Here is a 26,383-nt window from a genome sequence, read left to right as displayed (position 1 = left end):
GAGGTAAGGATTGACCTTCATGGTAGATCATTCCGTGCAGTATAGACTCATCTCACCTACGCCTGGCGCAAGGGACCCAACATGGAGTGCATGGGGATAGCAGTCAGATCCGGTACTGCCGAGATAGAGCTAAGCAACGTGAACACACCGCCGGTTGGTAATTGTGACGCAGTTAGTGGCCAACTAAGCTACTGTCCGTCGATTATCGTCTGGTTCTAGGAGACTTTAATGCGCATCACGTTTCATGGCATTCTCCCCTAGGTAACGACCAGCGGGGCATAGCTTTGGCAGAGTAGAATAAACGGCTCCACGTTTTGCTCGGCGAATGAGGATGCCCCCACTAGGATTACAAGGAGGTGCAGCAGCTCACAAGAAATTTCCATTGCATCCCCATATTTCTTCAGTCACATATCCTGGCAAGCAGTCATTTCTTTGGGATCAGACCACCTCCCCATAATTTTCACCATCGACCGACCACCCGACTTCATAACCTCTAAGCGCCGGACGTTTATCAATCAGAGGAAGATCGATTGGAACGGCTTCAAAGAGTACACCAATCGCCGCATCAGTGAACTGAGACCCCCTCAAATGTGCTAGTTGACGAAAGGAAATTCCGAGACATCATTAACGCTGCAGCCGCTCGTTTTATACCAGCCGGTCGAATACCCAAAGTGCGGCCCAATTTCTTGGCGCAGCCGGAGGTACTCGGACCCCACTAACCCCAGAATCAGAGAGCTGAATTTGGAAATTAGCAGGGCACAAGCGAAATTTGTTGCTGAAGCACTAGGAGCAATGTAACTAAGGTACCGATTTAAGCTGTGGTCTACTGTTAAGTCACTCTCGAGCCTCGGTGGACGGAATGGCAGGACCTCAGTCACTTTTGGCGACGTCATTGTGACTGATTTGAAGAGATTTCGCTGGTTGTTCAACCGTCAATTTATTGTGCATCCCGTAGTATCGTAGAGTGACAGGGCTAGGAAGAGAGCCATTCCTCGTACCCGCGGTCTCCGAGCCGAAGAACTATCTACTACTAAATTGCCCATGAACATTCCACTACGGAACAGGGGCAAACTTCTCACATATCAATGAGTGCAGTCCGATTCAAGTTTAAGGGGCCTCCTTTATAGCCGAGTCCGAACGGCGTGCGGCAGTGCGACACCTCATTGGAGAGGAGTTTTACATGGCATAGTACCTCACAAATGTTGCTAGCATTAGAAGGGGAAAACCACCGCTGTAAATTTTTACTGATGGTCTCGCAAGGATTCGAACCCAGGCGTTCAGCGTCATAGGCGGATATGCTAACATCTGCGCTACGGTGGTCGTCGGTAGCTGGTATGGTGGCATGAGTTATTCATTTTTCAGCGGATTATGACTAAAGACGGTTTACATATATACCCGAGGTGGTGGGTATTTAAAGTTCGGCCCGGCCGAACTTAACGCCTTTTTTTACTTGGTTTTATGCTTATTTAATTTTTCGCAGCGGGAAAATGCCTTAAACTTACTTTTACTTTACTTTAATTGGCTATGACAGAATATTTGTTCTACTAGCCGAACGTAGAATAGTGTTCCAAGCGCCTCGATCTTCTGCACTAATTCTAAAATCTCTGACACCAAGTTTCGAGGTGTATCCCACCACTTGATCTTTCCATCGTGCTTTTAGTCTTCCCGGTTTGCGTGTACCACCGTGTTAGCCTTCAAAAGATTTCTTTGCTGGAGCGTCTTCATCCATTCTGACAACATGACCTAGCCAACTCAGCCCTTGTATTTTGATGCGTGTAACTATGCTATCGTCGTCATACAGCTCATGATTCATACGACGCCTATATTCTCCGTTAACGCAAACTGGTCCATATATTTTACGAATAATCTTTCTCTCAAATACTCCAAGCACTGTCTCATCTGCTTTCACAAGTACCCATGCTTCAGAACCATATAACAGCACGGGTAGTATCAGTGTCTTGTATAGTGTAATCTTCGTCTATCGAGAGGTGGCCTTGTTTCTAAACTGCTTACTTAGTCCAAAGTAGCATCTGTTTGCTTTATCTCAAAACTGGTGTTATTCGTTTCGGTTACGGCGGTGCCGAGGTATATAAAGTTACTGACTGTCTCAAAGTTTTGGTTCCCAACTTTCTCCATTTTCTTTATCTGCTCGGTTGTGCAAGGCTTTTTGGGAGTTGAAACCATCCATTTCGTCTTATCTCCATTTACTGCCAGAACCATTTTCACTGACTCTCTTTCGATTCTTTCAAAGGCTGCAGTTACTACTTCCGGTGACCGACCTATGATATCGATGTCGTCGGCATAGGCGAGTAGCATGTGTTCTCTTGTGATTCGTGTATCATATCTATTCACAACTGCATCTCCTATAGTCTTCTCCAGCAGAATAACAAAATGATCACACAACAGGCTGTCTCCTTGTCTGAAACCTCGTTTGGTATTAAATGGTTCGGAGAGATTCTTTCCAATTCTTACTGAGGAACGCGCAAGTGTCATCCTGCAGAGTCTTATTAATTTTGCAGGGATACCAAACTCAGACATGGCTTGAAATACCTTTGAGCGTAAAGGAGTATCGAAGGCGGCTTTGTAGTCAACAAAGAGATGGTAGGTGTTGATTTGTCCTTCTCGGGTCTTTTCCAGGATTTGGCGCAGTGTGAATATCTGGTCCAGGGTGGATTTACCAGTTCTAAAGCCGCATAGATAGGGCCCAATTATCTCATTGATTTTAGGTTTTAATCTTTCACACAGTACGCTCGAGAGTATCTTGTATGCGATGGGGAGGAGACTTATTCCTCTGTAGTTGGCACATTCCGTCTTGTCTTCTTTCTTGTGTACGGTACATGGTATGCTGAGGTTCCAATCATCGGGTATGCGTTCTTCTAGCCAGATTGCGCAGATAAGTTGATGCATACGCCTTATGAGCGTGTCGTCTTTGGTCTTAAATAGTTTAGCGGGTAACCCGTCGGCTCCTGCTGCCTTGTTGTTCTTTTGTCGGGTCACTGCTACTTGGACCTCATTCTGACTAGGAGGTAAACATTCTATACCATCATCAGGGATTGGTTCTGCGGTATCCTCTTCGCCGCCAACGTCGGACACTAAAAGTTGGGTAAAATGTTCTTTACATATCCTCAGCATGTTATCTGTGTCAGTTACCAGATTTCATTCTTTGTCTCTGCAGGAGGATATGCCTGCACCAAAGCCATCGGTTTGATGTTCAATTATTTGGTAGAATTTCCGGACTTTCTGACTCCTGTACATTTCAACTCGCTCACATTCACGCCTTTCCATTTTCATTTTCTTTCTGCGGAATAGACGTTTCTCCTCTCTCCTCTTCTCCCGTTGCTACTGATTGCAGGGTTGCTCTTGGCTTCAGTAGCCTCTCGACACTCATGGGTTTTTGGGGGGAGGCTTCCGTTATCCAAGTACAGATTTCGCGGCATTTTCCATGGAGTGGGCAATAGTTTGTCACTGCGCCATTATATCATCGGAACAAGAAGTGCTTTCATCAAGCAGTTGGGTCAGTCGAGTGGAGTATGCCGCTGCCATTTGTTGTGTTTGCAGCTTTTCAATGTCCAGCTTCCGTGCAGTATCAGATCGTACTTTTCTCGCCATGTTCAAACGGGTGCGAACCTTTGCTGCAACAAGGTAATGATCCGAATCTATATTTGCTCCACGGATTGATCGTACATCTAACACGCTGGATGAATGCCTTCCCTCTATCACAACGTGATCTCGTGTTCTGATCGGCTGACAGCCATGTGGCTTTGTGTATATTTTTATGTTGAAATCTGTTGCTACTAACTACCATGTTTTTTGCCGCGGCAAAATCTATCAGCCTCAACCCATTACTGGACGTTATCTCGTGGACACTAAACTTTCCGACTGTTGGACCAAAAATGTCTTCCTTCCCTATTTTCGCATTAAAATCTCCCAAAAAGATTATGAGCGGGGCAGCGGTCATATGCTCTCGCTATTCGTTCGTAGAAAATATCCTTGCTCTGCTCGTCTTTGTCTTCCGTCGGGTCATGGCCACAAATAAGGTTGATGTTGAAGAATTTGGCTTTTATGCAGATTGTGGCCAGCCTCTCATCCACCGGAGTAAAGATGAAGACAAGGTGTTTCAGTCTTCGACTAACCACAAATCCACAGCCAAATTCATGCCTCGTGTTATGGCAGCTATAGTATAGTTCGTCACTGTTTGGTGTTGTAGTGACGCCATTCCCAGTCCATCGCACTTCCTGTAAGGCGGTAATATCTGCCTTGTACTTCTCTAACACATCCGCCAGCGCGTATACTGCACCTTCTCTATAAAAAGTGCGGACATTCCAGGTGCAGATCCACAAATAATGGTCCTTTTTTCGTTTGCGTGGGTCGTTAACGTTGGGGGGGTGGTCCGTATTTACTATTCCTTTGTTTCTCATAGTAGTTCTCAGTTTTCCGGGGACGGGTTACTGGCCCAGCGCCCCAACCGCAAGGGTTTTGTGGGATTGCACACGTATCCCTCGTTGCCTTCAAAAGGACTGTTTTTTGTAGTCGTAATCGTATTGCCATTTTTGTAATCTTTCTTGGCATTAACATAGTCTTCAATATATTTTCCTCTTATTAGTCTTCAGTATTTCGTCCAGTTGGATTTCACCTTATTTCAGAAGCCTATCGGATTCGAAAAGATAGGTTCGAACAAACCCTCCGTCCCTTAACCTTAGATTAGATTTTCTGAACATATAGTTACACCTTAAACCTCCTCTCCAAACTTTTTAACAAAAGTAGCTGTATTTCCTATATTAACTCAAAGTAGGTCTTTAGTATTTAAGTATTCTACCAGGACTTGGCCGCTACCTTGTTACTATGTACTACCCCACGAAATGTGGTGAAAGTTAGCATTGTACTTCGTTAACTTTTGGTTTTGCTTTCCTCACCAGTCGCTTCAACTCCGACATAGGTAGTAACGGCGGAGAGTCAAAAGAAATCAATCTAAAAACCTTCGAAAAACTTCTTTTAAATTATAATTGCAATATATTATGAGCCAATTTCCAAAATGTTCAAAAAAGATTACCTCGAACTTACTCACAAGATAAGCCAGAGGAAGGCTATACCAAGAGCCACTTAGTTATTCATTCATCCAAATTTATTAAACATTATTAAATGATGATATCTTTGCCATGCGAATCTTTTTGTATGAATCCTCTTCCAAGGCTACCACAAAAGCCTGTCTGAGCCACTATCACAGTTTACCCCTCTATAAGCTTGCCATTAGCCAAGTTCGATTTAGCAACTTTGGTTTACTCGTTGTTATACAATATGTGTTAGCCATCATAACATACACATACACACATACGTATACTTTAAGAGGATGGTTGTTAATACGGAAGTTGCGTTTTGGTATGTAACACAAAAAATGTTTTATATGTATTAGGGTGTACAGATAAAGGTGTAACTATAAATCGGTTTCTTCTTGTTTTCTGCTAAAAGTGCCTATCGTATCACAATTAGTTTTATAAAGACAAAACTTAAAAAAACAAGAACGTGCTAAGTTCGGCCGAATCTTGGTAAACCATCACCACGGATTCTGCTAAAAATTTATACAAAATTAATTTAGTTGAAGGGTACCTTTTTTTTATACCCTCCACCATAGGATGGGGGGTATACTAATCTCGTCATTCTGTTTATAACTACTCGAAATATTCGTCTGAGGCCCCATAAAGTATATATATTCTTGATCGTCGCGACATTTTATGTCGATCTAGCCATGTCCGTCCGCCCGTCCGTCTGTCTGTCTGTCGAAAGCACGCTAACTTCCAAAGGAGTAAAGCTAGCCGCTTGAAATTTTGCACAAATACTTCTTATTAGTGTAGGTCGATTGGTATTCTAAATGGGCTATATCGGTCCATGTTTTGATATAGCTGCCATATAAACCGAACTTGGGTCTTGACTTCTTGAGCCTCTAGAGTGCGCAATTCTTATCCGATTGCGCAATTCTTATCCGTCAAATTTTGCACGACGTGTTTTGTTATGATATCCAACAACTGTGCCAAGTATGGTTCAAATCGGTCCATAACCTGATATAGCTGTCATATAAACCGACCTTGGGTCTTGACTTCTTGAGCCTCTAGAGTGCGCAATTCTTATCCGATTGGAATGAAATTTTGCACGACGTGTTTTGTTATGATATCCAACAACTGTGCCAAGTATGGTTCAAATCGGTCCATAACCTGATATAGCTGTCATATAAACCGATCTTGGGTCTTGACTTCTTGAGCCTGTAGAGGTCGCAATTATTATCCGATTTGCCTGAAATTACGACCTATTCTCTCATGACCATCAACAAAAGTATTTGTTATGGTCTGAATCGGTCTATAGCCCGATACAGCTCCCATATAAATCGATCTCTCTATTTTACTTCTTGAGCACCCAAAGGGCGTAGTTCTTATTCGAATTGACTGACATTTTTCACAGGTCTCCAACATATAGTTTAATTGTGGTCCAAACCGGACCATATCTTGATATCGCTCTAATAGCAGAGCAAATCTTTTCTTATATCCTGTTTTGCCTAAGAAGAGATGCCGGGAAATGAACTCGACAACTGCGATCCATAGTGGAGGGTATATAAGATTCGGCCCGGCCAAACTTAGCACGCTTTTACTTGTTTTTTCTTCTTTATTCTGAATACCAAACTTCTGTCAAACCAGCAAAAATTAAAGCTTCTAGGAACCGAACCACGATGATCGAGAGACCGGTTATACGGTCCAAATCAGTCCAAAAGGTTATAGACCGTGTTTCGCACAGTTATTGAAAGTCGTAATAGAACACCGCGTGGACAATTTCTGCCAGATTGGACAAAAATTGCGGCTTGTAAAGACATAAGGAGTAAAATCGGGAGATCGGTCTATATGGGAGCTATATCAGGTTATAGAACGATTTGGACTGTACTAGGCACAGTTGCTGGAAGTCATAACAGAATACTACATGCTAAATTTCAGCCAAATCGGACAAATATTACGGCTTCCAGGGGCTCAAGAAGCCAAATCTGGAGATAGGTTTATATGGGAGCCACATCTATATCTGAACCGATATGGGCCATTTGCAATCCCCTATGACCTACATCAATATTAGGTATCTGTGCAAATTTTCAAGCTGTTAACTTCACGAGTTCGACCGCAATCGTGATTTCGACAGACGGACGGGCGGACGAAACGTCGAGACGATCAAGAATATATAAACTTTATGGGTTCTAAGACGAAAATTTCAGGATGACTAGATCAGTATACTCCCATCATATAGTGGTGGATATAGAAATTAAGAGTCGAATATCCCCGAAACCGGTAGAAATGTTATAGATCACAAGTGGTCTTATTTGTAGGGATTTTTGAGCTCTATCCAGCAAAAAAGAATTTTGGCAATCGGACCTCAAATGAAGATTTTGCAGCCCGAACAATCTTTCGAAATGCCAAGGGGACCAACTTGAGAGTCCTGCCAAGAGGCGACCGGGCCACCTAGGGCCTTGAACTAAGGTACATGATCATGAAAGCACGTCAGCTTCAACCATATCAAATTCTTAAGAGTTATCTCTATCCGTTTTCATATGGCATATTTTTATACCCACCACCCTAGGATAGGGGGTATATTCATTTAGTCAATCCGTTTGTAACACATGGAAATATCAATTTCCGACCCTACAAAGTATATATATTTCGGATCGTCGTAAAATTCTAAAACGATTTAACGATGTCCGTGTGTCTGTCCGTCCGTATGTTGTAATCACTCTACAGCGTTCAAAAATTGAGATATTGCGCTAAAATTTGACACATATACAGCGGTCAAAAAAAGTATTCATCATTCAATGTTTTTTTTTAATAAGTCTACAAAAGACAATTGGAATAAAAACATATTAAACTAATGATGCAGTAGTGCTTGTGTGATATATATGTACACAATTTCATTGTTTTTAAAGAAAAAAATAGTATTTATTGGAACAAAAAGGGCCATTTTACAGCTGAACACAAAAAATTAAACAAAAAAAGTATTCATCATTGCAAAAAAACAAAAAAATAAATAACATAATTTAAAAAAATTAATACTTTGTTATTCGACCACCGCGTCTTATAACTTCTTTTAAATGGTTTGACATCGATTGGACTAATTTAGCGGTTATATTTTGGTCTATATTAGCCCATTCCTCCATTATCACCTGTTGCATTTGACTCTTGCTCGAAAAATTGCGCGTTCTCAATTTGCGTTCGAGATGTTCCCAAAGATGTTCAATTGGGTTCAAGTCGGGACTTTGAGGAGGAGTTTTAATGACTTTGGGGCAGTTATACAGCATCCACATCTTGGTATTTAAAGCAGAATGTTTGGGGTCATTATCTTGATAATATTGAAAGTTATTACCAAGCCCAAGTTTTACAGCACTATCTTTTAAATTCCTCTTTAAAATGTCAATGTAATACTTATGATCCATTACTCCATTAATAATTTCAAGATTTCCCGCTCCTGAAGCCGCCATACACATCCAAACCATTAAACCACCTCCACCATGTTTTACAGTAGCAACTGTGTTTCGTTCTTCAAGCTCTGTATTTAGTTTTCTGTACACTATGACCTTTCCATCGCACCCAAAAAGATTAAACTTGCTCTCGTCTGCAAAAATGACTGTTTTCCAAAATGATTCGGGCTGTTTTACATACATTTTTGCGAAGTTTAGCCTTTTCACTCGGTTTATTTTATTTATAAAGGGCTTCTTACGTGCAGTTCTTCCTCCGTAACTATGCCTTTTGAGTGTATTTCGAATTGTTTGTGTAGTAACTTCCTTCCCTAAATATTCCATAGTGTTTTTACGAAGAATGGTCGCATTTGTCTTCGGAGTTTTCTGAACTTGCCGCACTAGCCAACGCACATCTCCAACTGAAAGTGCTTTTGGTCGACCAGATCTTGGTTTATTGTCAACAGTTTTCGTTTCTGTCCACTTTCTGATGATGGATTGTATAGTAGATCGTGGTCTATTTAATATTTCACTGATAGTTTTTTGAGTTAAACCATTCCTGTGGTGTTTTATTATCAAAACTTTTACCTCATCAGAAACCTCGTTTTGCTTACGACCCATTTTGACAAAAACTATATTTTCAATGAAATTAAATATTTGCTGTCAAGGGCAAAGCCTCCTTTACTAAATAAAACAGAAAAGGGGGATTCCCAAATAATATTTGAATTTGACTTTGATGATAGCACATCAATGATGAATACTTTTTTTGTTCTGTTTTTGGTGTTATTATATAAAATTGCATTTTTTGCGCTAATTAAATTTATTTTTTGAACTTATCTTAAAACATATTACGAAAAATAAACTATTGCATAAAACTGCATTATTTGTTTACTTTAAATTTTCTTCAATTACCCAAAATAAGTGAATTTATTATCAATTTTGCTAATGATGAATACTTTTTTTGAACGCTGTACGTCTTTTTGATGCACGCTGGTCAAGTTCTTGAACAGGCCAAATCGGACCATATCTGGATATAGCTGCTATATAGACCGATATTCCGGTAAAGGGTTTAATGTCCATAAATGCGATTTCATCCGATTCCGCTGAAATTCGAAGCAGTAAGTAGCTTAAGGCATCCCGACATCTGACCCAAGTATGGTTCAGAGCGGACTATATTTAGATATAGCTGTCATATATACCGATCTGCCGATTAAGGGTCTGAAGCTCATAAAAGCTTTATTTATTACCCGATTTCGCTGGAAATTGAAACAGTGGTTTAATTTAAGCCTACCGATATCTGACCTAAATATGGATCAGATCGGACTATATTTCGATATAGCTGCGATATAGACCGATCTCCCGATAAAGAATCTAAAGCCCATAAAAGCTTTATTTTTTAACCGATTTCGCTGAAAATTGAAACAGTGGGTTAATTTAAGCTTCCCGATATCTGAACTAAATATGGTTCAGATCGGTCTATATTTAGATATAGTTGCGATATAGACCGATCTTCCGATAAAGGGTCTGAAGCCCATAAAAACTTTATTTTTTATCCGATTTCGCTGAAATTTGAAACAGGCGGTTGTTTAAAGCCTCCCGACATCTGACCCAAGTATGGTTCAGATCGAAATATATTTAGATATAGCTGCCATATTGACCGATCTCCCGATGAAGGGTCTGAAGCCCATAAAAGCTTTATTTATAACCCTATTTCGCTGAAATTTGAAACAGTGGTTTATTTTAAGCCTCCCGATATCTGACCTAAGTATGGTTCAGATCGGAATATATTTAGATATAGCTGCCATATAGACCAATCTTCCGATAAAGGGTCTGAAGCCAATAAAAGCTTTATTTTTTAGCCGATTTCGATGAAATTTGAAACAGTGAGTAGTTTTAGGCCTACCAACATCTGGCCCAAATATGGTTCAGATCGGACTATATTTTGATATAGCTGTCATATTGACACATCTCCCGATAAAGGGTCTGAAGCCCAGAAAAGCTTTATTTGTTACCCGATTTCGCTGAAATTTGAAACAGTGAATAGTTTTCTAACATTGGACCCAAATATGGTTCAGATCAGTCTATATTTAGATATAGTTGCCATATAGACCGATCTCCCGATAAAGGGTCTGAAGCCCATTGAAGATTTGGTTTTTAACCGATTTCGCTGAAATTTGAAACAGTGAGTAGTTATAGGCCTCCTAACATTGGACCCAAATATGGTTCAGATTGGACTATATTAAGATGCAGCTGAGATATAGACCGATCTGCCGATTTTGTTGAAATTTGAAAAACAAATTTCAACAGTGACTTATATTTAGTAGACCACTCAATGTTCGTGCCGAATTTTTTACTACTTATTCTTGGGGTTCTATCCCACTATGCATCGCACCAACATTCACTCTCATTTAAAATCCATAGATCCTGGCTTCAGCCTTTTCGTCTGGATGTAGAAGATTAATTTGCCACGGATGTTGGCGTTAATAGCCGAAAGCTCGATTTTGGTTTTAGACCCATGGTTTCTCATGCAAGCTTTCTTAGAATTTGTCGTAGATTTCGATTTTGACAATCGCTTTGTCAATAAAAACAAACGTTTGGTAACTTTTCAATGACAATGTTAAAAGGTTTCTTAAAAATTACTTTCACCGGAGATAACACTAACTAACCATAATAAAAGTAATCAATAATCGGTCGATAAATGGGTTTGGCCAAATACTCCAAGCGTCTTTTGTGCTCCCTCCATTGCAGTGGAGACATGCGACGACGTGGCGCGATATATTCCACCGGTTTTTCAGGTATGGGACAATGTTGCTTAAGTGGTGGCACTACCTTAGGTTCAGCCAATTTTAGAATAGTTTTACTAGGATTGTAACTAGCTGTGGAAGGTCTTATGGGAAATCGCAGTTGAGACCAAAAGTCAATTTCTAATTCGATATGCTGAAAATCTGGTGGAACTTCTGGTGTTCGAAAGGGACGACCACGTTCTCTCTTTGGCCGTCTTTTGGGGTCAATTTGAGGTATATAGGCATATTGGGGCTCTGGAGGATATTCATATTTATTCCTTCGTATACGAGGTATTGCCATATTTTGTGCATGCTGCATTAACTCCTCATAAGGTAGTGGTTCCTTTGATTCTTTGGCCTTTTTAGCATCAACTATATCTCGTTTTCTTAATTTTGGTTCATAAGGTGGCTTAGGTGCAGCATTTTTAGCAGCCCAATTGTAAAATTTTACCCAATCCCTACGTGCCATGGGACCACGTTTGGCCCAGCGTGTAGGTTTTAGCCTTACTGGTTTGGGGAAATTATAACGCTTCGGTTGACTATTTTTCTCTATCCATTGTCGCAGATGTTCCACAAGATTATAAACTTGGTGGGTTACATTTTCGCTCAACTCCTCATACAACTGCTTAGGATTTTTTGATTTGGTTTGTATGGTGACATTTTGGTCCTTGAGATTTGCCATCTCGTTGTAGAATTTGGAGTTATAGGAATTTTGTTATGAATTTCACAAATAGACTTTTAAAAATTGATAGATTTAGATTTATGGCAAATGAATTCTTGAAGAGTTCTTCTTGCTTTGGAATTTCTACAATTAATAGTTTGATTTTAAAAATGTTGATTGGAATTTATTTTTAAAGTGACTTTGAATTCAAAGAGCAGTACAAAAAGATTTCTATATATAAGAAGAGCGTGCCAAGTTCGACCGAGCCGAATCTTATATACCCTCCACCATGGATCGCATCTGTCGAGTTCTTTGCGCAGTATCTCTTTTTAGGTAAGCAAAGAATAATAAATATGGACGGAGGAGGAGCTATATCAAGTTATAGTCCGATTCGGGGCCCAAGAAGCAAATTCATTCAGACCATATTGCACACCTTTGTTGAAGGCCTTGGGAGAAGCCGTTGTACAAAATTTGTGCCAAATCGGATGAGAATTGCGCTCTCTAGTGGATCAAGAACTCAAGATCCCAGATCGGGTATGGACCGATTTGGACCATACTTCGCATAAATGTTGGAAGTGATACCAAAACACCATGTGCAAAATTACAGCCAAATCGGAAGAGAATTGCGCCTTCTAAAAGCTCAAGAAGTCAAGACCCAAGATCGGTTTATAAAGCTATATCAGGTTATGAACCGATTTGAACCATACTTCGCACAGTTGTTGGAAGTGATACCAAAACACTATGTGCAAAATTTCAGTCAAATCTGAAATTTCTCAGCTAATGTGGTAGTCGTCGATGAAAGCGTAGTGCAAAATTTTGGGAAGATGGACCAATAAATGCGTTTGATGTGACTCTAGAAGTTAAAAGATATATATATATATATATATATATATATATATATATATATATATATATATATATATATATATATATATATATATATATATATATATATATATATATATATATATATATATATATATATATATATATATATATATATATCGAATTGGATCGTCATGTAAAATCAACCGTTCATGATCACATAAAAAGTCTTGGACTGGTGAAAAAGCTTGATATTTGGGTACCACATGTGTTGAAAGAAATTTATTTAACAAACCGAATGAACGCTTGTGATATGCACCTTAAACGCAATGAATTCGATCCGTTTTTAAAACGAATCATAACTAGAGATGAAAAATGGATTGTTTACAACAACGTTAGTCGAAAACGATCATGGTCCAAGCATGGTGAACCAGCTCAAACCACTTCAAAGGCTGATATCCACCAAAAGAAGGTTATGCTGTCTGTTTGGTGCGATTGGAAGGGTGTGGTATATTTTGAGCTGCTTCCAAGGAACCAAACGATTAATTCGGATGTTTACTGTCAACAATTGGACAAATTGAATACAGCCATCAAGGAGAAGCGACCAGAATTGGTCAATCGTAAAGGTGTCATATTCCACCAGGACAACGCTAGACCGCACACATCTTTGGTCACTCGCCAAAAACTGAGTAAGCTTGGCTGGGAACTTTTGATGCATCCACCATATAGCCCTGACCTTGCACCATCAGACTACCATATATTTCGATCTCTGCAGAACTCCTTAAATGGTAAAACTTTCGGCAATGATGAGGCTATAAAATCGCACTTGGTTCAGTTTTTTGCGGTAAAGGCCAGAAGTTCTATGAGCGTGGAATACTAAATTTGTCAGGAAGATGGCAAAAGGTTATCGAACAAAATGGCAATTATATATTTGATTAAAGTTCATTCTAAGTTTTATTAAAAATGCATTTACTTTCTTTTAAAAAATCCGCAATTACTTTTTAGGCAACCCAATATATATATGAGAGCTATATCTAAATCTGAACCAATTTCCATATTCACCAGTAATATTGAGAGTCAAGAGAAAATCCCTCCCGCCGAATTTCGAGAAAATAGGTTCACAAAAGACCATTTTATTGCAATATTACTGCAATTCGGACGAACATATATATGAAAGCTATATCTAAATCTGAACCGATTTTGACCAAATTGTGGTAGTCGTCGAGGAAAGCGATGTGCAATATTTTGCACAGTGGCTCTAGGAGGATGGAGGTGGATAAAAACTGCGACCTGTACTTTGTACACAAATTAACATAGACAGACGGACGGACAGACAGACAAACGGACGTACAGACAGACGGACGGATGGACAGACAGACGGACGGACAAACAGATGGACAAAGCTAAAATAAGAGTACGGTTACAAATTGACAGCAAAAATCGCAAATTTGCAAAATAACAAATTTGTTATATCGTCAATCATATAATTTCGTCATTCTACTCACACCTCAAAGTATTCGTCTAAGACCCCATAGAGTATATAAATTCTTCTGACTGAACTGAAATTTTGTAAAAACGGCTTCTCTCATGACCTTCAACATGCGATCTTTAACCTGATCGAGCTATAGCCTGATACAGCTCCCATATAAACCCATCTCCCAAATATGCTTGTTGAGACCCTATAAGACGCAATTGAAATTTGCAATCAGTACACCCTACTTCAGTGGCCTGATCGTCAACAACGTCCATTCGTACGTAAAATTAAGTTTTCAACTTTCAATTATTTTCTTATTTGTTATGTTAAACATCAAATTGCTGATTGTTTTTGACTTCCCAGTGGGAAAATCAAAAGGCAAGAAGCGAATTGAAGATGTGATGTGGTGTGCTATGCCATGCTGGTATAAAAAAAACACTTACCTTTGTTGCCTGCCGCCTTCTTTTGTCCGCGGGGGCAGATGAATCTTTTTGAGCGCTACTGTTACCACTGGTGGATGCTGTTTCTTGCTGTCCTTCGATTTTCTGACGATCTGTAGGGAAATGGTTTGAAAGGGAAAAGAAAGAATTAGAGATGATGGATCATGAAATATAGCATGGAGAAAGACAATTTTTGTGATCCTTAAAAAAGTTAAGGACATTAATTTAAGTTTCACTTTTCGAATATGGTTAGAGGTGTAGCATTTTTTAGGGAAATAGGTTAAAAATAAGCAATTCGTTTAAGAAGCTCTACGAAAAGATACATCTTTTGAATGGTTCAAAAATGAAAATTTTTTGCTGGTTACATTTGTGAGGTATTCTGATATGTTAAAACTTCTTTATGACGTCGCTATGCGGCACGCCGTTCGGACTCGGCATAAAATAGGGGCATCTACTCATTGAGCTTAAAGTTTAATCGGACTGCATATAAGAGAAGTATCCCGGATCTCCCTTAGAGACTTTCATAGTTCTACCAACCGTTTTGCTGTTCCAAAAATCGTTCGTTGCCAACGTTCTTAACATGGACTGCGTCACCCGAAAGTCTTCGGGATAACCAAGGCTATTGGTGGCAGTCCTCTGGCCTTCACTGCCAATTCGTCTGCTCTTTCATTCCCCTTTACTCTGTTATGCCCCGGCACGTTACCGGTGTGGACCGTGTCATCCTCAGAGATGGCGGTAATCTCCATCTTACACTCCAAGACAGTTCGTGACCTTACCGTCCTGGTTGCTATTGCCCTGATGTCCAACGCAAAAAATTATGTTGAAACTCGACGTCCTCGGGATAACACCACACCATCTCACGCTTTACGTGATCGCCCGGAACTCCGACTACAGGACCAAATTATGGTCAGACAGTCGAAAACAGATCTCTGTCCCTGAGTTTTCAATGTAGTCCCCAAATCCACTATATCCTTTAGCTTTGATCCATCCGTGTAGAATGATCTCCCAGGTGACAATGCCAGAGTTCAGTCAATGCAAGACTGTGCCTTTGGCAGCAGTGTCTCACACTCGAATTTAAATATCATATTAGGTAGCCGATCTGAATCCTCTTCTATCCTTCCAGGATTCCTATCGTCGCCTCGATTATACCGCGATGGTGTGACCAGCTTCCTGTCCATGGCTACTAAATAAGGCAATATAAATCTTGCCTCTGCTGATTTTCTCCATCAGAGCGTGTGTAACTGTTTCGCTCTGGTGGAGATTTATCTGGATGACCTCAATCATTGGCCCTCCAGTAAATGGACTTCTTTGGAGTGGGTTATGGTCTCATTATCCGTTCCCTGTTCTTTAGACTACATTGAATTTCCTGTCACTGCACTGCCTTATTTTTTAATGTTAGGATTGTTACCCATCCTAATCTTCCGAATCTTGAGGAAGTTGGTGATAGTTCTATCGTCGGCTGGAGCCTCCTTTCCGTACAATACCTGCTGTTTTAATATTTGGATCATTGTTTATTCTACCAATTATTAAATTTCCCATGAACATTTCCTTAAGGAACAGGGGATAGTTCTCTCCTATCAATGAGTGCAGCCCGACTCAAATTAAGCTCAATGATTAGGAGCCTCCTTTTTTAGGCCGAGTCCGAACGGCGTAACGCAAAGCTACACCACTTGTTGAGAAGATTTCACATGACAGGAATCCCACAAATGTACCCAGCTTTAGTAAGGACATAACCATAGCTGAAAATTTTTCTGGCATTCACGCCGGAATTTGAACCCAGCTGTTCGGCGTCATAGGCGGGCATGCTAACCTCTGCGCCACGGTGGCCTCCGCTTTTGCTTATCCTAGTCTTCCTAATATTGAGAAAGTCGATGATGGTCTCGTCGTCGGTCCCCTATTCGTAAGGCAGTATTGAGTCATTTAGCTTTGCCTGATGTCTCAATATGCGGATTTTTGACTATCTGAGTCTTTTCAATCTCGAAAAAGACAGCCTTGGTCCCGTAGAATGCCATACCTTTAGTCTTAACCAAACTTGCAACGGAGACTTGGCCATGGTCCACCACAAGGAGAGTTTTTTCTCCTCCGTGTGGAAGACCTCCCCTTTCTCCGTAACCAAACCATGGTTTTGCTTTGCTTAAGACCATACCATGCTTGCTATCGCTAATTTCTTACCCTATCCTTTAAAGAAGACCTTCGCCTTCTGAACTGTTGAAAGTTAATCTTTCTCACCAGTTCAAGCTTTGCGCCATCCCAGAGAGAGTGGATACTTTCAACGAGCTTTTTGACAGTATCGGTACATTCTGTTGAGGCAAAACGCAGCTGTAAAATGTCTCCTCTATGCTCGCAGATTACAATTTCTTCAGAGTTCAATACATGTTCCATAATGGGCTCATCAACCAGAACCTGCTCTTGGGACCGATGATTAGGTGGAATCCTATCGCATGCACTGCTGATATCAATGAGTGAACACGTCAGCTCGTCTATGTTGTGCTTCCTTGCCACTCTGACGTGAGAGGGCAGCTTCATACCTTCTTCAGCGGCCATAGTCCCCTTCCTTGATGTCTGTAGCGTACTTTTGGAAGTCATAGTGCTCCATGAAGGCTCAGAGGCCGTGCGCGCTTCCTTCGTTTAGTAAACACTACAAAATTAAGAGGCCTAATTTACACTTTAAGACGTCATCCGCCCTGCTGTCGCTGGCTAGGACAGAGGTCTCAAAGCCATTGTGTCCGTCATGACAGGCCATTGTCTGATCGTAAGACATGCTGACAGATTGGAGGTTTCAAGTAATAACTTCCGCAGAAGCTGTGAGGACGTCGAGGAAGAAAAGGCCATAGAACACGTGCTGGGAATGAACTGTACCTCCCTCTAGTTTATGAGTCCTTTCCTTATTCGTTAGTCTAACGACTGGTTGGGCAGTTGAAGCATTACTCTTGACTACAGGTGCAAAGGCACCCGCACGGTCCGATGCCACCACCGCAGTTGTTGGGTCTTTGGAGTCAAATTTGAAATGCTTTAACATTTTTATACCCACCACCGAAGGATGGGGGTATATTCATTTTGTCATTCAGTTTGCAACACATCGAAATATCCATTTCCGACCCTATAACGTATATATATTCTTGATCAGCGTAAAAATCTAAGACGATCTAGACATGTCCGTCAGTCTGTCCGCTTGTCCGTCTGTCTGTTGAAATCACGCAACAGTCCTTACTGAAACTTTGCAGAGATTCTTTTTTTGTCTATAAGCAGGTTAAGTTCGAAGATGGGCTATATCGGACTATATCTTGATATAGCCCCCATATAGACAGATCCGCCAATTTAGGGTCTTAGGCCCATAAAAGCAACATTTATTATCCGATTTTGCTGAAATTTGGGACAGTGGGTTATGTTAGGCCCTTCGACATCCTTGGTCAATTTGGCTCAGATCGGTCCACAATTGGATATAGCTGCCATATAGGCCGATCCGCCGATTTATGGTCTTAGGCCCATAAAAGCTACATTTATTATCCGATCTTGCCGAAATTTGGGACAATGGGTTGTGTTAGGCCCTTCGATATCCTTCGTCAATTTGGCTCAGATCGGTCCAGATTTGGACATAGCTGCCAGATAGACCGATCCTCCGATTTAGGGCCTTAGGCCCATAAAAGCCACATTTATTATCCGATTTTGCTGAAATTTGGGACAGTGAGTTGTGAGGCCTTTCGACATCCTTCGTCAATTTGGCCCAGATCGATCCAGATTTCGATATAGCTGCCATATAGACCAATCACTCGGTTTTAGGATTTGGGGCCATAATAGGCGCATTTATTGTCCGATTTTGCCGAAATTTGGGACAGTGGGTTGTGTTAGGCCCTTCGACATCCTTCGTCAATTTGGCTTAGATCAGTCCAGATTTGGACATAGCTGCCATATAGATTGATCTCTCGGTTTTAGGTTTTGGGGCCATAAAAGGCGCATTTATTGTCCGATTTTGAAATTTGAAACATTGAGTTGCGTTAGGCTCTTTGACGTCCTTCTTAAATTTGGCCCAGCTCGGTGCAGCTTTGAATATAGCTGTCATATAAACCGATCTCTCGATTTAAGGTTTTGGGCCCATAAAAGGCGCATTTATTGTCCGATTTCGCCGAGATTTGGGACAGTAGGCTTTTCGACATCCGTGTCGCATATGGTTCCGATCGGTTTATTTTTAGTTATAGCTTCTAAAAAGGCCAATATACAATTGAACAATGATTTGTACCGATTAGTATTTGGTCCAAAGCGGAACATATTTCGATATAACTGCTATAGTTCCTATACCGCGATCTAGATACTTTTTGTTTTGAGGGGCGATATGAATAACACGTCCGATCTACACAAGGGTTACTTTATATTTTAAGGAATTGGTAAGTATTATAAACTAATCCAAAGTTCCCTTTCTTCTTTAAAATTTGGTTGTCTCCCTACATGATTCCTGCAACTCTCGTTGTTAGATTTTTTACTTCTTTATACTATATTTTGCAACTTACATTTTGCCTCAATCTCCTCATCATCTAAAAGTAGTGACACCACTTCCTTGGGTTTCAATGTGTCGGGTTTGAAATTACCTCCACTGATAACCATGCGTTGAATCTGTAACGACAAAAACAAAGATGGCACACAAAAATATTGAATTAATTATAAGGCAATCAAATAATAACCATCAATTAAAAGAGCAATAACGAAAAAAAACCCCAACTAGGAAGAAAAGGAAAAGGGCGCCAAATTAGACAAATAAAGTAAACGCCCTCAAAAATGCAAGCAAACAACTCCCAAAAACTCTCGGCAAAACTTGAAAGAGGAAGAAAACCCAAGAAACTGCTACCGAATGACAACTAAGAAGAGGAAGTAGTTTTTCCAAACACCAAAATTATGAATATTAAAAAGAGTAAATGGGCCAAAGAACAAAGACACCACCAAGGCGGTTCATTTCAATGCGGATATTACAAAAATACAACACCAAAAGCATTAAGAATGCCATGAAGTGATCATTATCGTTAAATGCATTCACAAGGCGGTTTAACATTTCAGGGTATTAATTAATACCCAAAAAAAACAGAGTTAAACTCAAGAAGAAAAACTCTTGGGTGAGCAGCGATTTTTTAAATGAAACCCTAAACAGGAACCAAAATTAGAGTAGGGTAGACTCTACATACATTGAAGGCCTAATCAATATTTAACCCCTTTATTCAGAAGACAGTTTTGGAATTTATGTGGAAGAATAGTTGAAAAAAATGTTGAAACACCCAAAATGATCATCACGTGCATAAGACTTGAATATTCAAACGAAAGGGCAAAAGATGAGCCAAGAATTTGTGAACATCAAATGGAGGGTACTTGCAGAACAGTGGGCAAAAAAAACATATAATTTGTAAAGAGTATAAGTAAAATAAGAATAAATGCTATCTTCTTTGAAAATGGTGCAAAAAATTGTTGAGCAAACAGTGATCTAATCAGCAGTTAGGCTGATAATTTGCAAATACAAATTTTCCATGAACAATTCATTGATAAACAGGGGCAAACTGTATGTAAGTAGCTTTGTGAAATATTGGGTTGCCCAAAAAGTAATTGCGGATTTTTTAAAAGAAAGTAAATGCATTTTTAATAAAACTTAGAATAAACTTTAATCAAATATACTTTTTTTACACTTTTTTCCTAAAGCATGCTAAAAGTAACAGCTGATAACTGACAGAAGAAAGAATGCAATTACAGAGTCACAAGCTGTGAAAAAATTTGTCAACGCCAACTATATGAAAAATCCGCAATACTTTTTGGGCAACCCAATATCATGCAACGAAAATAGTATATCGCACGACTAACAGTTTAACAATATAAGTGCCTTTATCTGAATCCCATATGATCTTTATTGGTCTACGAATTTAAGTTTGGATGTGAGGTGTACTCCATTCTTAAAATACTTCATTTCAGTCCGATATTCTCATGATGTCTGATTTAGGGATGTTTTCGGGGGTGAGGTGGTGCCCTGAAAAAATATCAGCATCGTGCTCTTCTCTCAAATACCATTTATTTAAACTCCATATTGCCATTGGTTTAGGGGAGTTTACACAATGAGGCGTCCCCCAAACACATTACCCCAAAATTGGTTATTATGTAAGCCCCATATTGCGATGGTCACTAAAAATTGCTGTTTGTGGGGTATTTTGGAAAAGGAGTAGACCCCCAGAAAATTGGTCCCGAAAGTGGGTATCAATTCTTGCTCTACCCCCCTTCCATTTTAGCTTAACATTCACATGGTCGGTAAATATGCCCGATTTAGGGGTGTTTTGGGGATTGGAAAATCCCCCAGCCCGGGAAATATATCAGCAACGTGCTCTATTCTCATATATCTATTGTATATATCATTTATTTGAACCCCTATATTGCCATTGGCCTCAAAATTGTATATCAAATTCGATTTCTAATCTCTTATTGCGAAAGTCAGCAAATATGTTCGGTTTGGGACATTGGGCCTAAAAACTATAATTATTTAGTTCCACTCTCTTTAAGACCCAAATTATCATGGTGAGCAAATAAGTTCAATTTGGGAGTTTTTGTGGGGGTGGGACGTTGCCTTGACAGATGGTCCTGAATGTTGATATCAGATTCGTGGTCTAATACCTTTCATTTGAGACCCATAATTTCATAGTCAGCAAATATTGGGTTGCCCAAGAAGTAATTGCTGATTTTTCATATAGTCGGCGTTGACAAATTTTAAGTAAATTTTAAGCATTAATCGAATTGGATCGTCATGTTACTGAGCGTGAGATAGGAGAGAAGTTAAATATACAAAAATCAACCGTTCATTATCACATAAAAAGTCTTGGACTGGTGAAAAAGCTTGATATTTGGGTACCACATGTATTGAAAGAAATTCATTTAACAAACCGAATCAACGCTTGTGCACCTTATGCACCTATATGCACCTTAAACGCAATGAATTCGATCCGTTTTTAAAACGAATCATAACTGAAGATGAAAAATGGATTGTTTACAATAACGTTAGTCGAAAACGATCATGATCCAAGCATGGTGAACCAGCTCAAACCACTTCAAAGGCTGATATCCACCAAAAGAAGGTTATGCTGTCTGTTTGGTGGGATTGGAAGGGTGTGGTATATTTTGAGCTGCTTCCAAGGAACCAAACGATTAATTCGGATGTTTACTGTCAACAATTGGACAAATTGAATACAGCCATCAAGGAGAAGCGACCAGAATTGGTCAATCGTAAAGGTGTCATATTCCACCAGGACAACGCTAGACCGCACACATCTTTGGTCACTCGCCAAAAACTGAGTGAACTTGGCTGGGAACTTTTGATGCATCCACCATATAGCCCTGACCTTGCACCATCAGACTACCATTTATTTCGATCTTTGCAGAACTCCTTAAATGGTAAAACTTTCGGCAATGATGAGGCTATAAAATCGTACTTGGTTCAGTTTTTTGCAGATAAAGGCCAGAAGTTCTATGAGCGTGGAATACCAGGAAGACGGCAAAAGGTTATCGAACAAAATGACAATTATATATTTGACTAAAGTTCATTGCAAGTTTTATTACAAATGCATTTACTTTCTTTTAAAAAATCCGCAATTACTTTTTAATCAACCCAATATGGCCGGCCACTCAGTGGCTTGGGCTTAAAAATATATATTAGATTCGTGTTTTACTCTCAAAAATACCTCTCATTTGAGCTCCATATTGCAATGGTCGTCAAATAATTCTTATTTGGCTGGAGTTATGGTGGTGGCCCCATAAACACTTTTTCCCAAATATTGATATAAAATTCGTGCTATACTCCCACAGACCTTTCATTTGAGCCCCATATTGCTATGGTCGTAAATTTGTCCTCTTTGGGGGATGTTTTTAGTGAGAGGCGGTCCCCCAAACACTTGGTCCCACATTTGAATATTAGATTTATATTCTACACTCAAATACCTTTCATTTTAGCCCCATATTGCCATGGTTAGTAAATAAGTCCTATTTGGGGGGTGTTTTGGGGAAGACCCCAGAAATTTGGTCCCACATTCGGATAGCAGATTCGTATTCTACTCTCATGTATCTTTCATTTAAGTCCCATATTGCCATGGTCGATAAATATGTCCGATTTAGGGGTGTTTTGGGGGTTGGGTGGTGTTGTGGGGGTGGGTTGGCCCCATAGACACTTTTCCCGAATATTAATATCAGATTCGTGCTTTACTCCCACAGACCTTTTATTTGAGCCCCATATTGCTATGGTCGTACATTTGTCCTCTTTGGGGGTGTTTCTGGAGACGGGCGGCCCCCAAACACTTGGTCCTACATTTGGATATCGCATTCGTATTCTACACTCCGTATTGCCATGGTCAGTAAATAAGTCGTGTTTGTTGGGGGATGTTTTGGGGAAGAGATGGACTCCAGCAACTTATCCCCACATTTGAATGGCAGATTCGTATTCTACTCGCAAATACTTTTTATTTGAGTCCCATATTGCCATGGTCGGTAAATATGTCCGATTTAGGGGGGTCCAATTTTCGGACCAAGGGTTCAGTCCCAGAATGTCGCGATTGGTCTATATATATATATTTGGTAGATTTTGGAAGTGTGTCGTACCCCCTAGGTACCGAATCCGGAATTTGGATACCAAATTTTTGTTTTTAGGTTACTACACAAAATTTAGCTAAAATCGCACCACCCATCTCCGAGATCTGGCGTTTCTGAAAATTGGGGTAAGGGGGAGGGTCCGCCACCCTTCAGTTATCAAAAATGTAGTACCATATTTTCACCACGGGTTCTTCATCTGTGAAAATTTCAAGAAAATCAGTTCAGCCGTTTTTGAGTCTATGCAGAACAGACAAACAAACAAACACAAATTGATTTTATATGGGAGCTATATCAAAATCTGAACCGATATGGCCCATTTGCAATCCCCAACGACCTAGATCGATATTAAGTATCTGTGCAAAATTTCAAGCGGCTAGCTTTACGCGTTCTAACTCTATCGTGATTTCGACAGACGGACTGACATGGCTAGATCGACTCAGAACGTCGAGACGATCAAGAATATATATACTTTATGGGGTCTTAGACGAATATTTCGAGGTGTCACTAACGGAATGACTAGATTTGTATACCCCCATCCTATGGTCGTGGGTATAAAAACTTTATATTTAGCACAAATTATTGCAAGAATTTATCGCAAAAACATGTACTTTTATCGTAAACAAAGTCCGATGTTTATAAGAAAAGAAGTTTACTTGGCGAAAATTTCCTTTATGTCAAACGAACTTTTTTTTTACGTGGAGTATCAAGATTCCCGACATCTGACCCGAATATGGTTCAGATCGGGCTATAGTTAGATATAGCTGCCATATAGACCGATCTTCAGCTTTTGGTTCTTAAGACTGAAAAAGGCGCACTTATTATCCGTTTTCGCTGAAGGGGGAAATTTGAAAGAGGAAGTTCGATTAAGTCTCCCGACATCCTCATAAAAGCTGTATTTTTTTACCCGATTGAAATTTGGAACTGTTACTCATAAAAAACTTCACGGCACTTGACCCAAATATGATTAAAATCGTCCTATAATTGGACATTAGAATGGATATAGTAGAGTTGGATATATAGTAGTTGGTTGTTCTTGTAGTATCAGTGTGTGGTACACCGGTACATACAACCGGCTGCCATGGGATCGATATAGTAGTTGGTGGATATCAATAGTTCAGCACTGCCGAATGCGCTTTTACCTGTTTTCTTTTATTTCAGCACTTGCTTATCATTTACAATTGAAAAAATTATGTCCCACTGTGTCGCAACACATTTTTTAGAGATATCAAAACTACACCATTACCTTTGGCACCACCACCATCATGAGGAACAAAAATGTTAGTCAAGGCGTAACAGATATGTCGCCTACCACACAGCGAATACGAACAAAAACTTCAACTATTGTGGACAATAATGAAGAGTAGAACCAACAAAAACACAAGACTGTATAATTAGTTTCCGGTAAGAAGATACAGAGACGTAGGGACAGACACAAGCACTCACGCACACGAACGTGAACACGTACGTACTGGGGCAGACAACAGTCTAACACGCTCACACTGACGAGGGAAAGCGAATGAACATGCAACTAAGATCTATGCTGAAGTGGACTAAAAGTGATCATATTCCTTATTAAATATTCCAAAACAACAACAACAACAAAAATGAGTTCAGGAAAACAAAAAAACTAATGAATGAATTCCTTCGGTCTCTTCCTCTGGGGATATCATTTGATAGTCAACCCTCAAGTTGGTAGTGATCAAACAACACACACTTTAATTCCAACCGAGTTGCCGCAAGGAATAGCAGCAAGTGGCCCACGAAACTACGAAACCTCTTGTTGGTGGAGCGAAGGGTTTTTCAGTGGATGTGGTAAAGAGGGGCTGATTGGGAGGTTAATTGTTATGTTACACTTTGCGTTTGTTATTGTTTCACTTCCATGCATTTACTGAGTTCTTGATAAGAAGCATGACACAAAAACACGCTCCCAACTTCAATGAAGAATTTTTTTTTTTGTTTTTAGTTTTTCATTCTTCAATAGGTCTTTGACTAACACGTGCCCAATATGCGGGCTGCTATAGTTTTTTCGTTCCACTTCTGCCACCGCTGCCACCGCTGCCACCGGTGATAAAATTGTCACGGACGGCTAAATCAAGACAAGAACTAACATTGCCATACAATGCCACAATCAGAGGATTTTGGTACATGAACAACAAGAGATGTTTTTATTTCATTCAAGTGTGCGGTTTCACTTTACCTCAAGCCTCAGATGAGTTTAATTTCCTTTTCTGCTGTTGATGACCTGCTGACAGACCAACTATTGTCCCCTTAATAAACCGCAACTCTACAGACTAAACATAAATGAAAATAGATTCTAAACTTGGCATTCGCAGAAGGCTGGAAAAAAGGCATAGAAAAAGTTCAAATAAAGGGTGGACCACGGAACCCCGGCGAATAGTTATGGACAAGTAAAAGCGTGCTAAGTTTGGCCGGGCCGCCGAATCTTATATACCCTCCACCATGAATCGCATTGGTCAAGTCAGTGCCTGATATCTCTTAAGAGGCAAACAAATAGTAATGGATAGGATTTGCTATGGCATTGAAGCTGCATCAGGTTATGAAGCGATTCGGGCCATACTTGCCTTGGATGTTGGGGACCAAACTATATGTCATTCTGATAAGAATTGCACTCACTAGAGGCTTAAGAAGTATAGTCGAGAGAGCGATTTATTTGGAAGCAGAGAATGTAGCTGAGAAAGACCAAATTTTATACCCACCACCGAAGGATGGGGGTATATTCATTGTATCCTTCCGTTTGCAGCACATCGAAAAATCAATTTCCGACACTAAATTGAAGATCTAGCCATGTCCGTCCATCGGTCGCTACAATCTATAAAATAGAGATTTTGAGCTGAAACTTTGGACAGATTTTTTTTGTCCATAGGCAAGTTAAGTTCGAAGATGAGCTATATTGGACTATATCTTGATATAGCCATATAGACCGATTTCTCCATGTAAGATCTTGGGCAATTTTTGTCCAATTTAGCTGAAATTATGTGTAGTGAGTTATTTTAGGCTCCTCGACATCCCTGTTCAATACGGCCCAGATCGCTCATCGCAGATTTGGATATGCAAATGCAAATTTTGCCCATGAGCATTCCACGAAGTAACAGGTGCAAACTTCTCACATAT

The 26,383-nt window shown here is 40.0% G+C and overlaps 2 protein-coding genes across 2 annotated transcripts in view; both read right to left on the bottom strand.

The window, feature by feature from the left end:
- The window catches only part of LOC106085469 (chromatin-remodeling ATPase INO80), a 252,958-nt gene that overhangs the window by 110,185 nt on the left and 116,390 nt on the right, over positions 1 to 26,383 (bottom strand). Inside the window, 2 exon segments of the mRNA XM_059362041.1 lie at positions 14,660 to 14,769; positions 19,162 to 19,264. Of these exon segments, the coding sequence (XP_059218024.1) occupies positions 14,660 to 14,769; positions 19,162 to 19,264 (213 nt within the window).
- Positions 11,072 to 12,086, bottom strand: LOC106085475 (uncharacterized). Its single transcript, XM_013249741.2, has one exon. The coding sequence runs from the start codon at positions 11,936 to 11,938 to the stop codon at positions 11,135 to 11,137; it is 804 nt and encodes a 267-aa protein (XP_013105195.2). The 5' UTR covers positions 11,939 to 12,086; the 3' UTR covers positions 11,072 to 11,134.

The sequence above is a fragment of the Stomoxys calcitrans genome, chromosome 2 (genome assembly GCF_963082655.1).
Source record: "Stomoxys calcitrans chromosome 2, idStoCalc2.1, whole genome shotgun sequence".
NCBI classification, from domain to species: Eukaryota; Metazoa; Arthropoda; class Insecta; order Diptera; family Muscidae; genus Stomoxys; species Stomoxys calcitrans.
The sequence above is the reverse complement of the archived record's forward strand: the minus strand, read 5'-3'. Positions and strand labels throughout refer to the sequence as shown.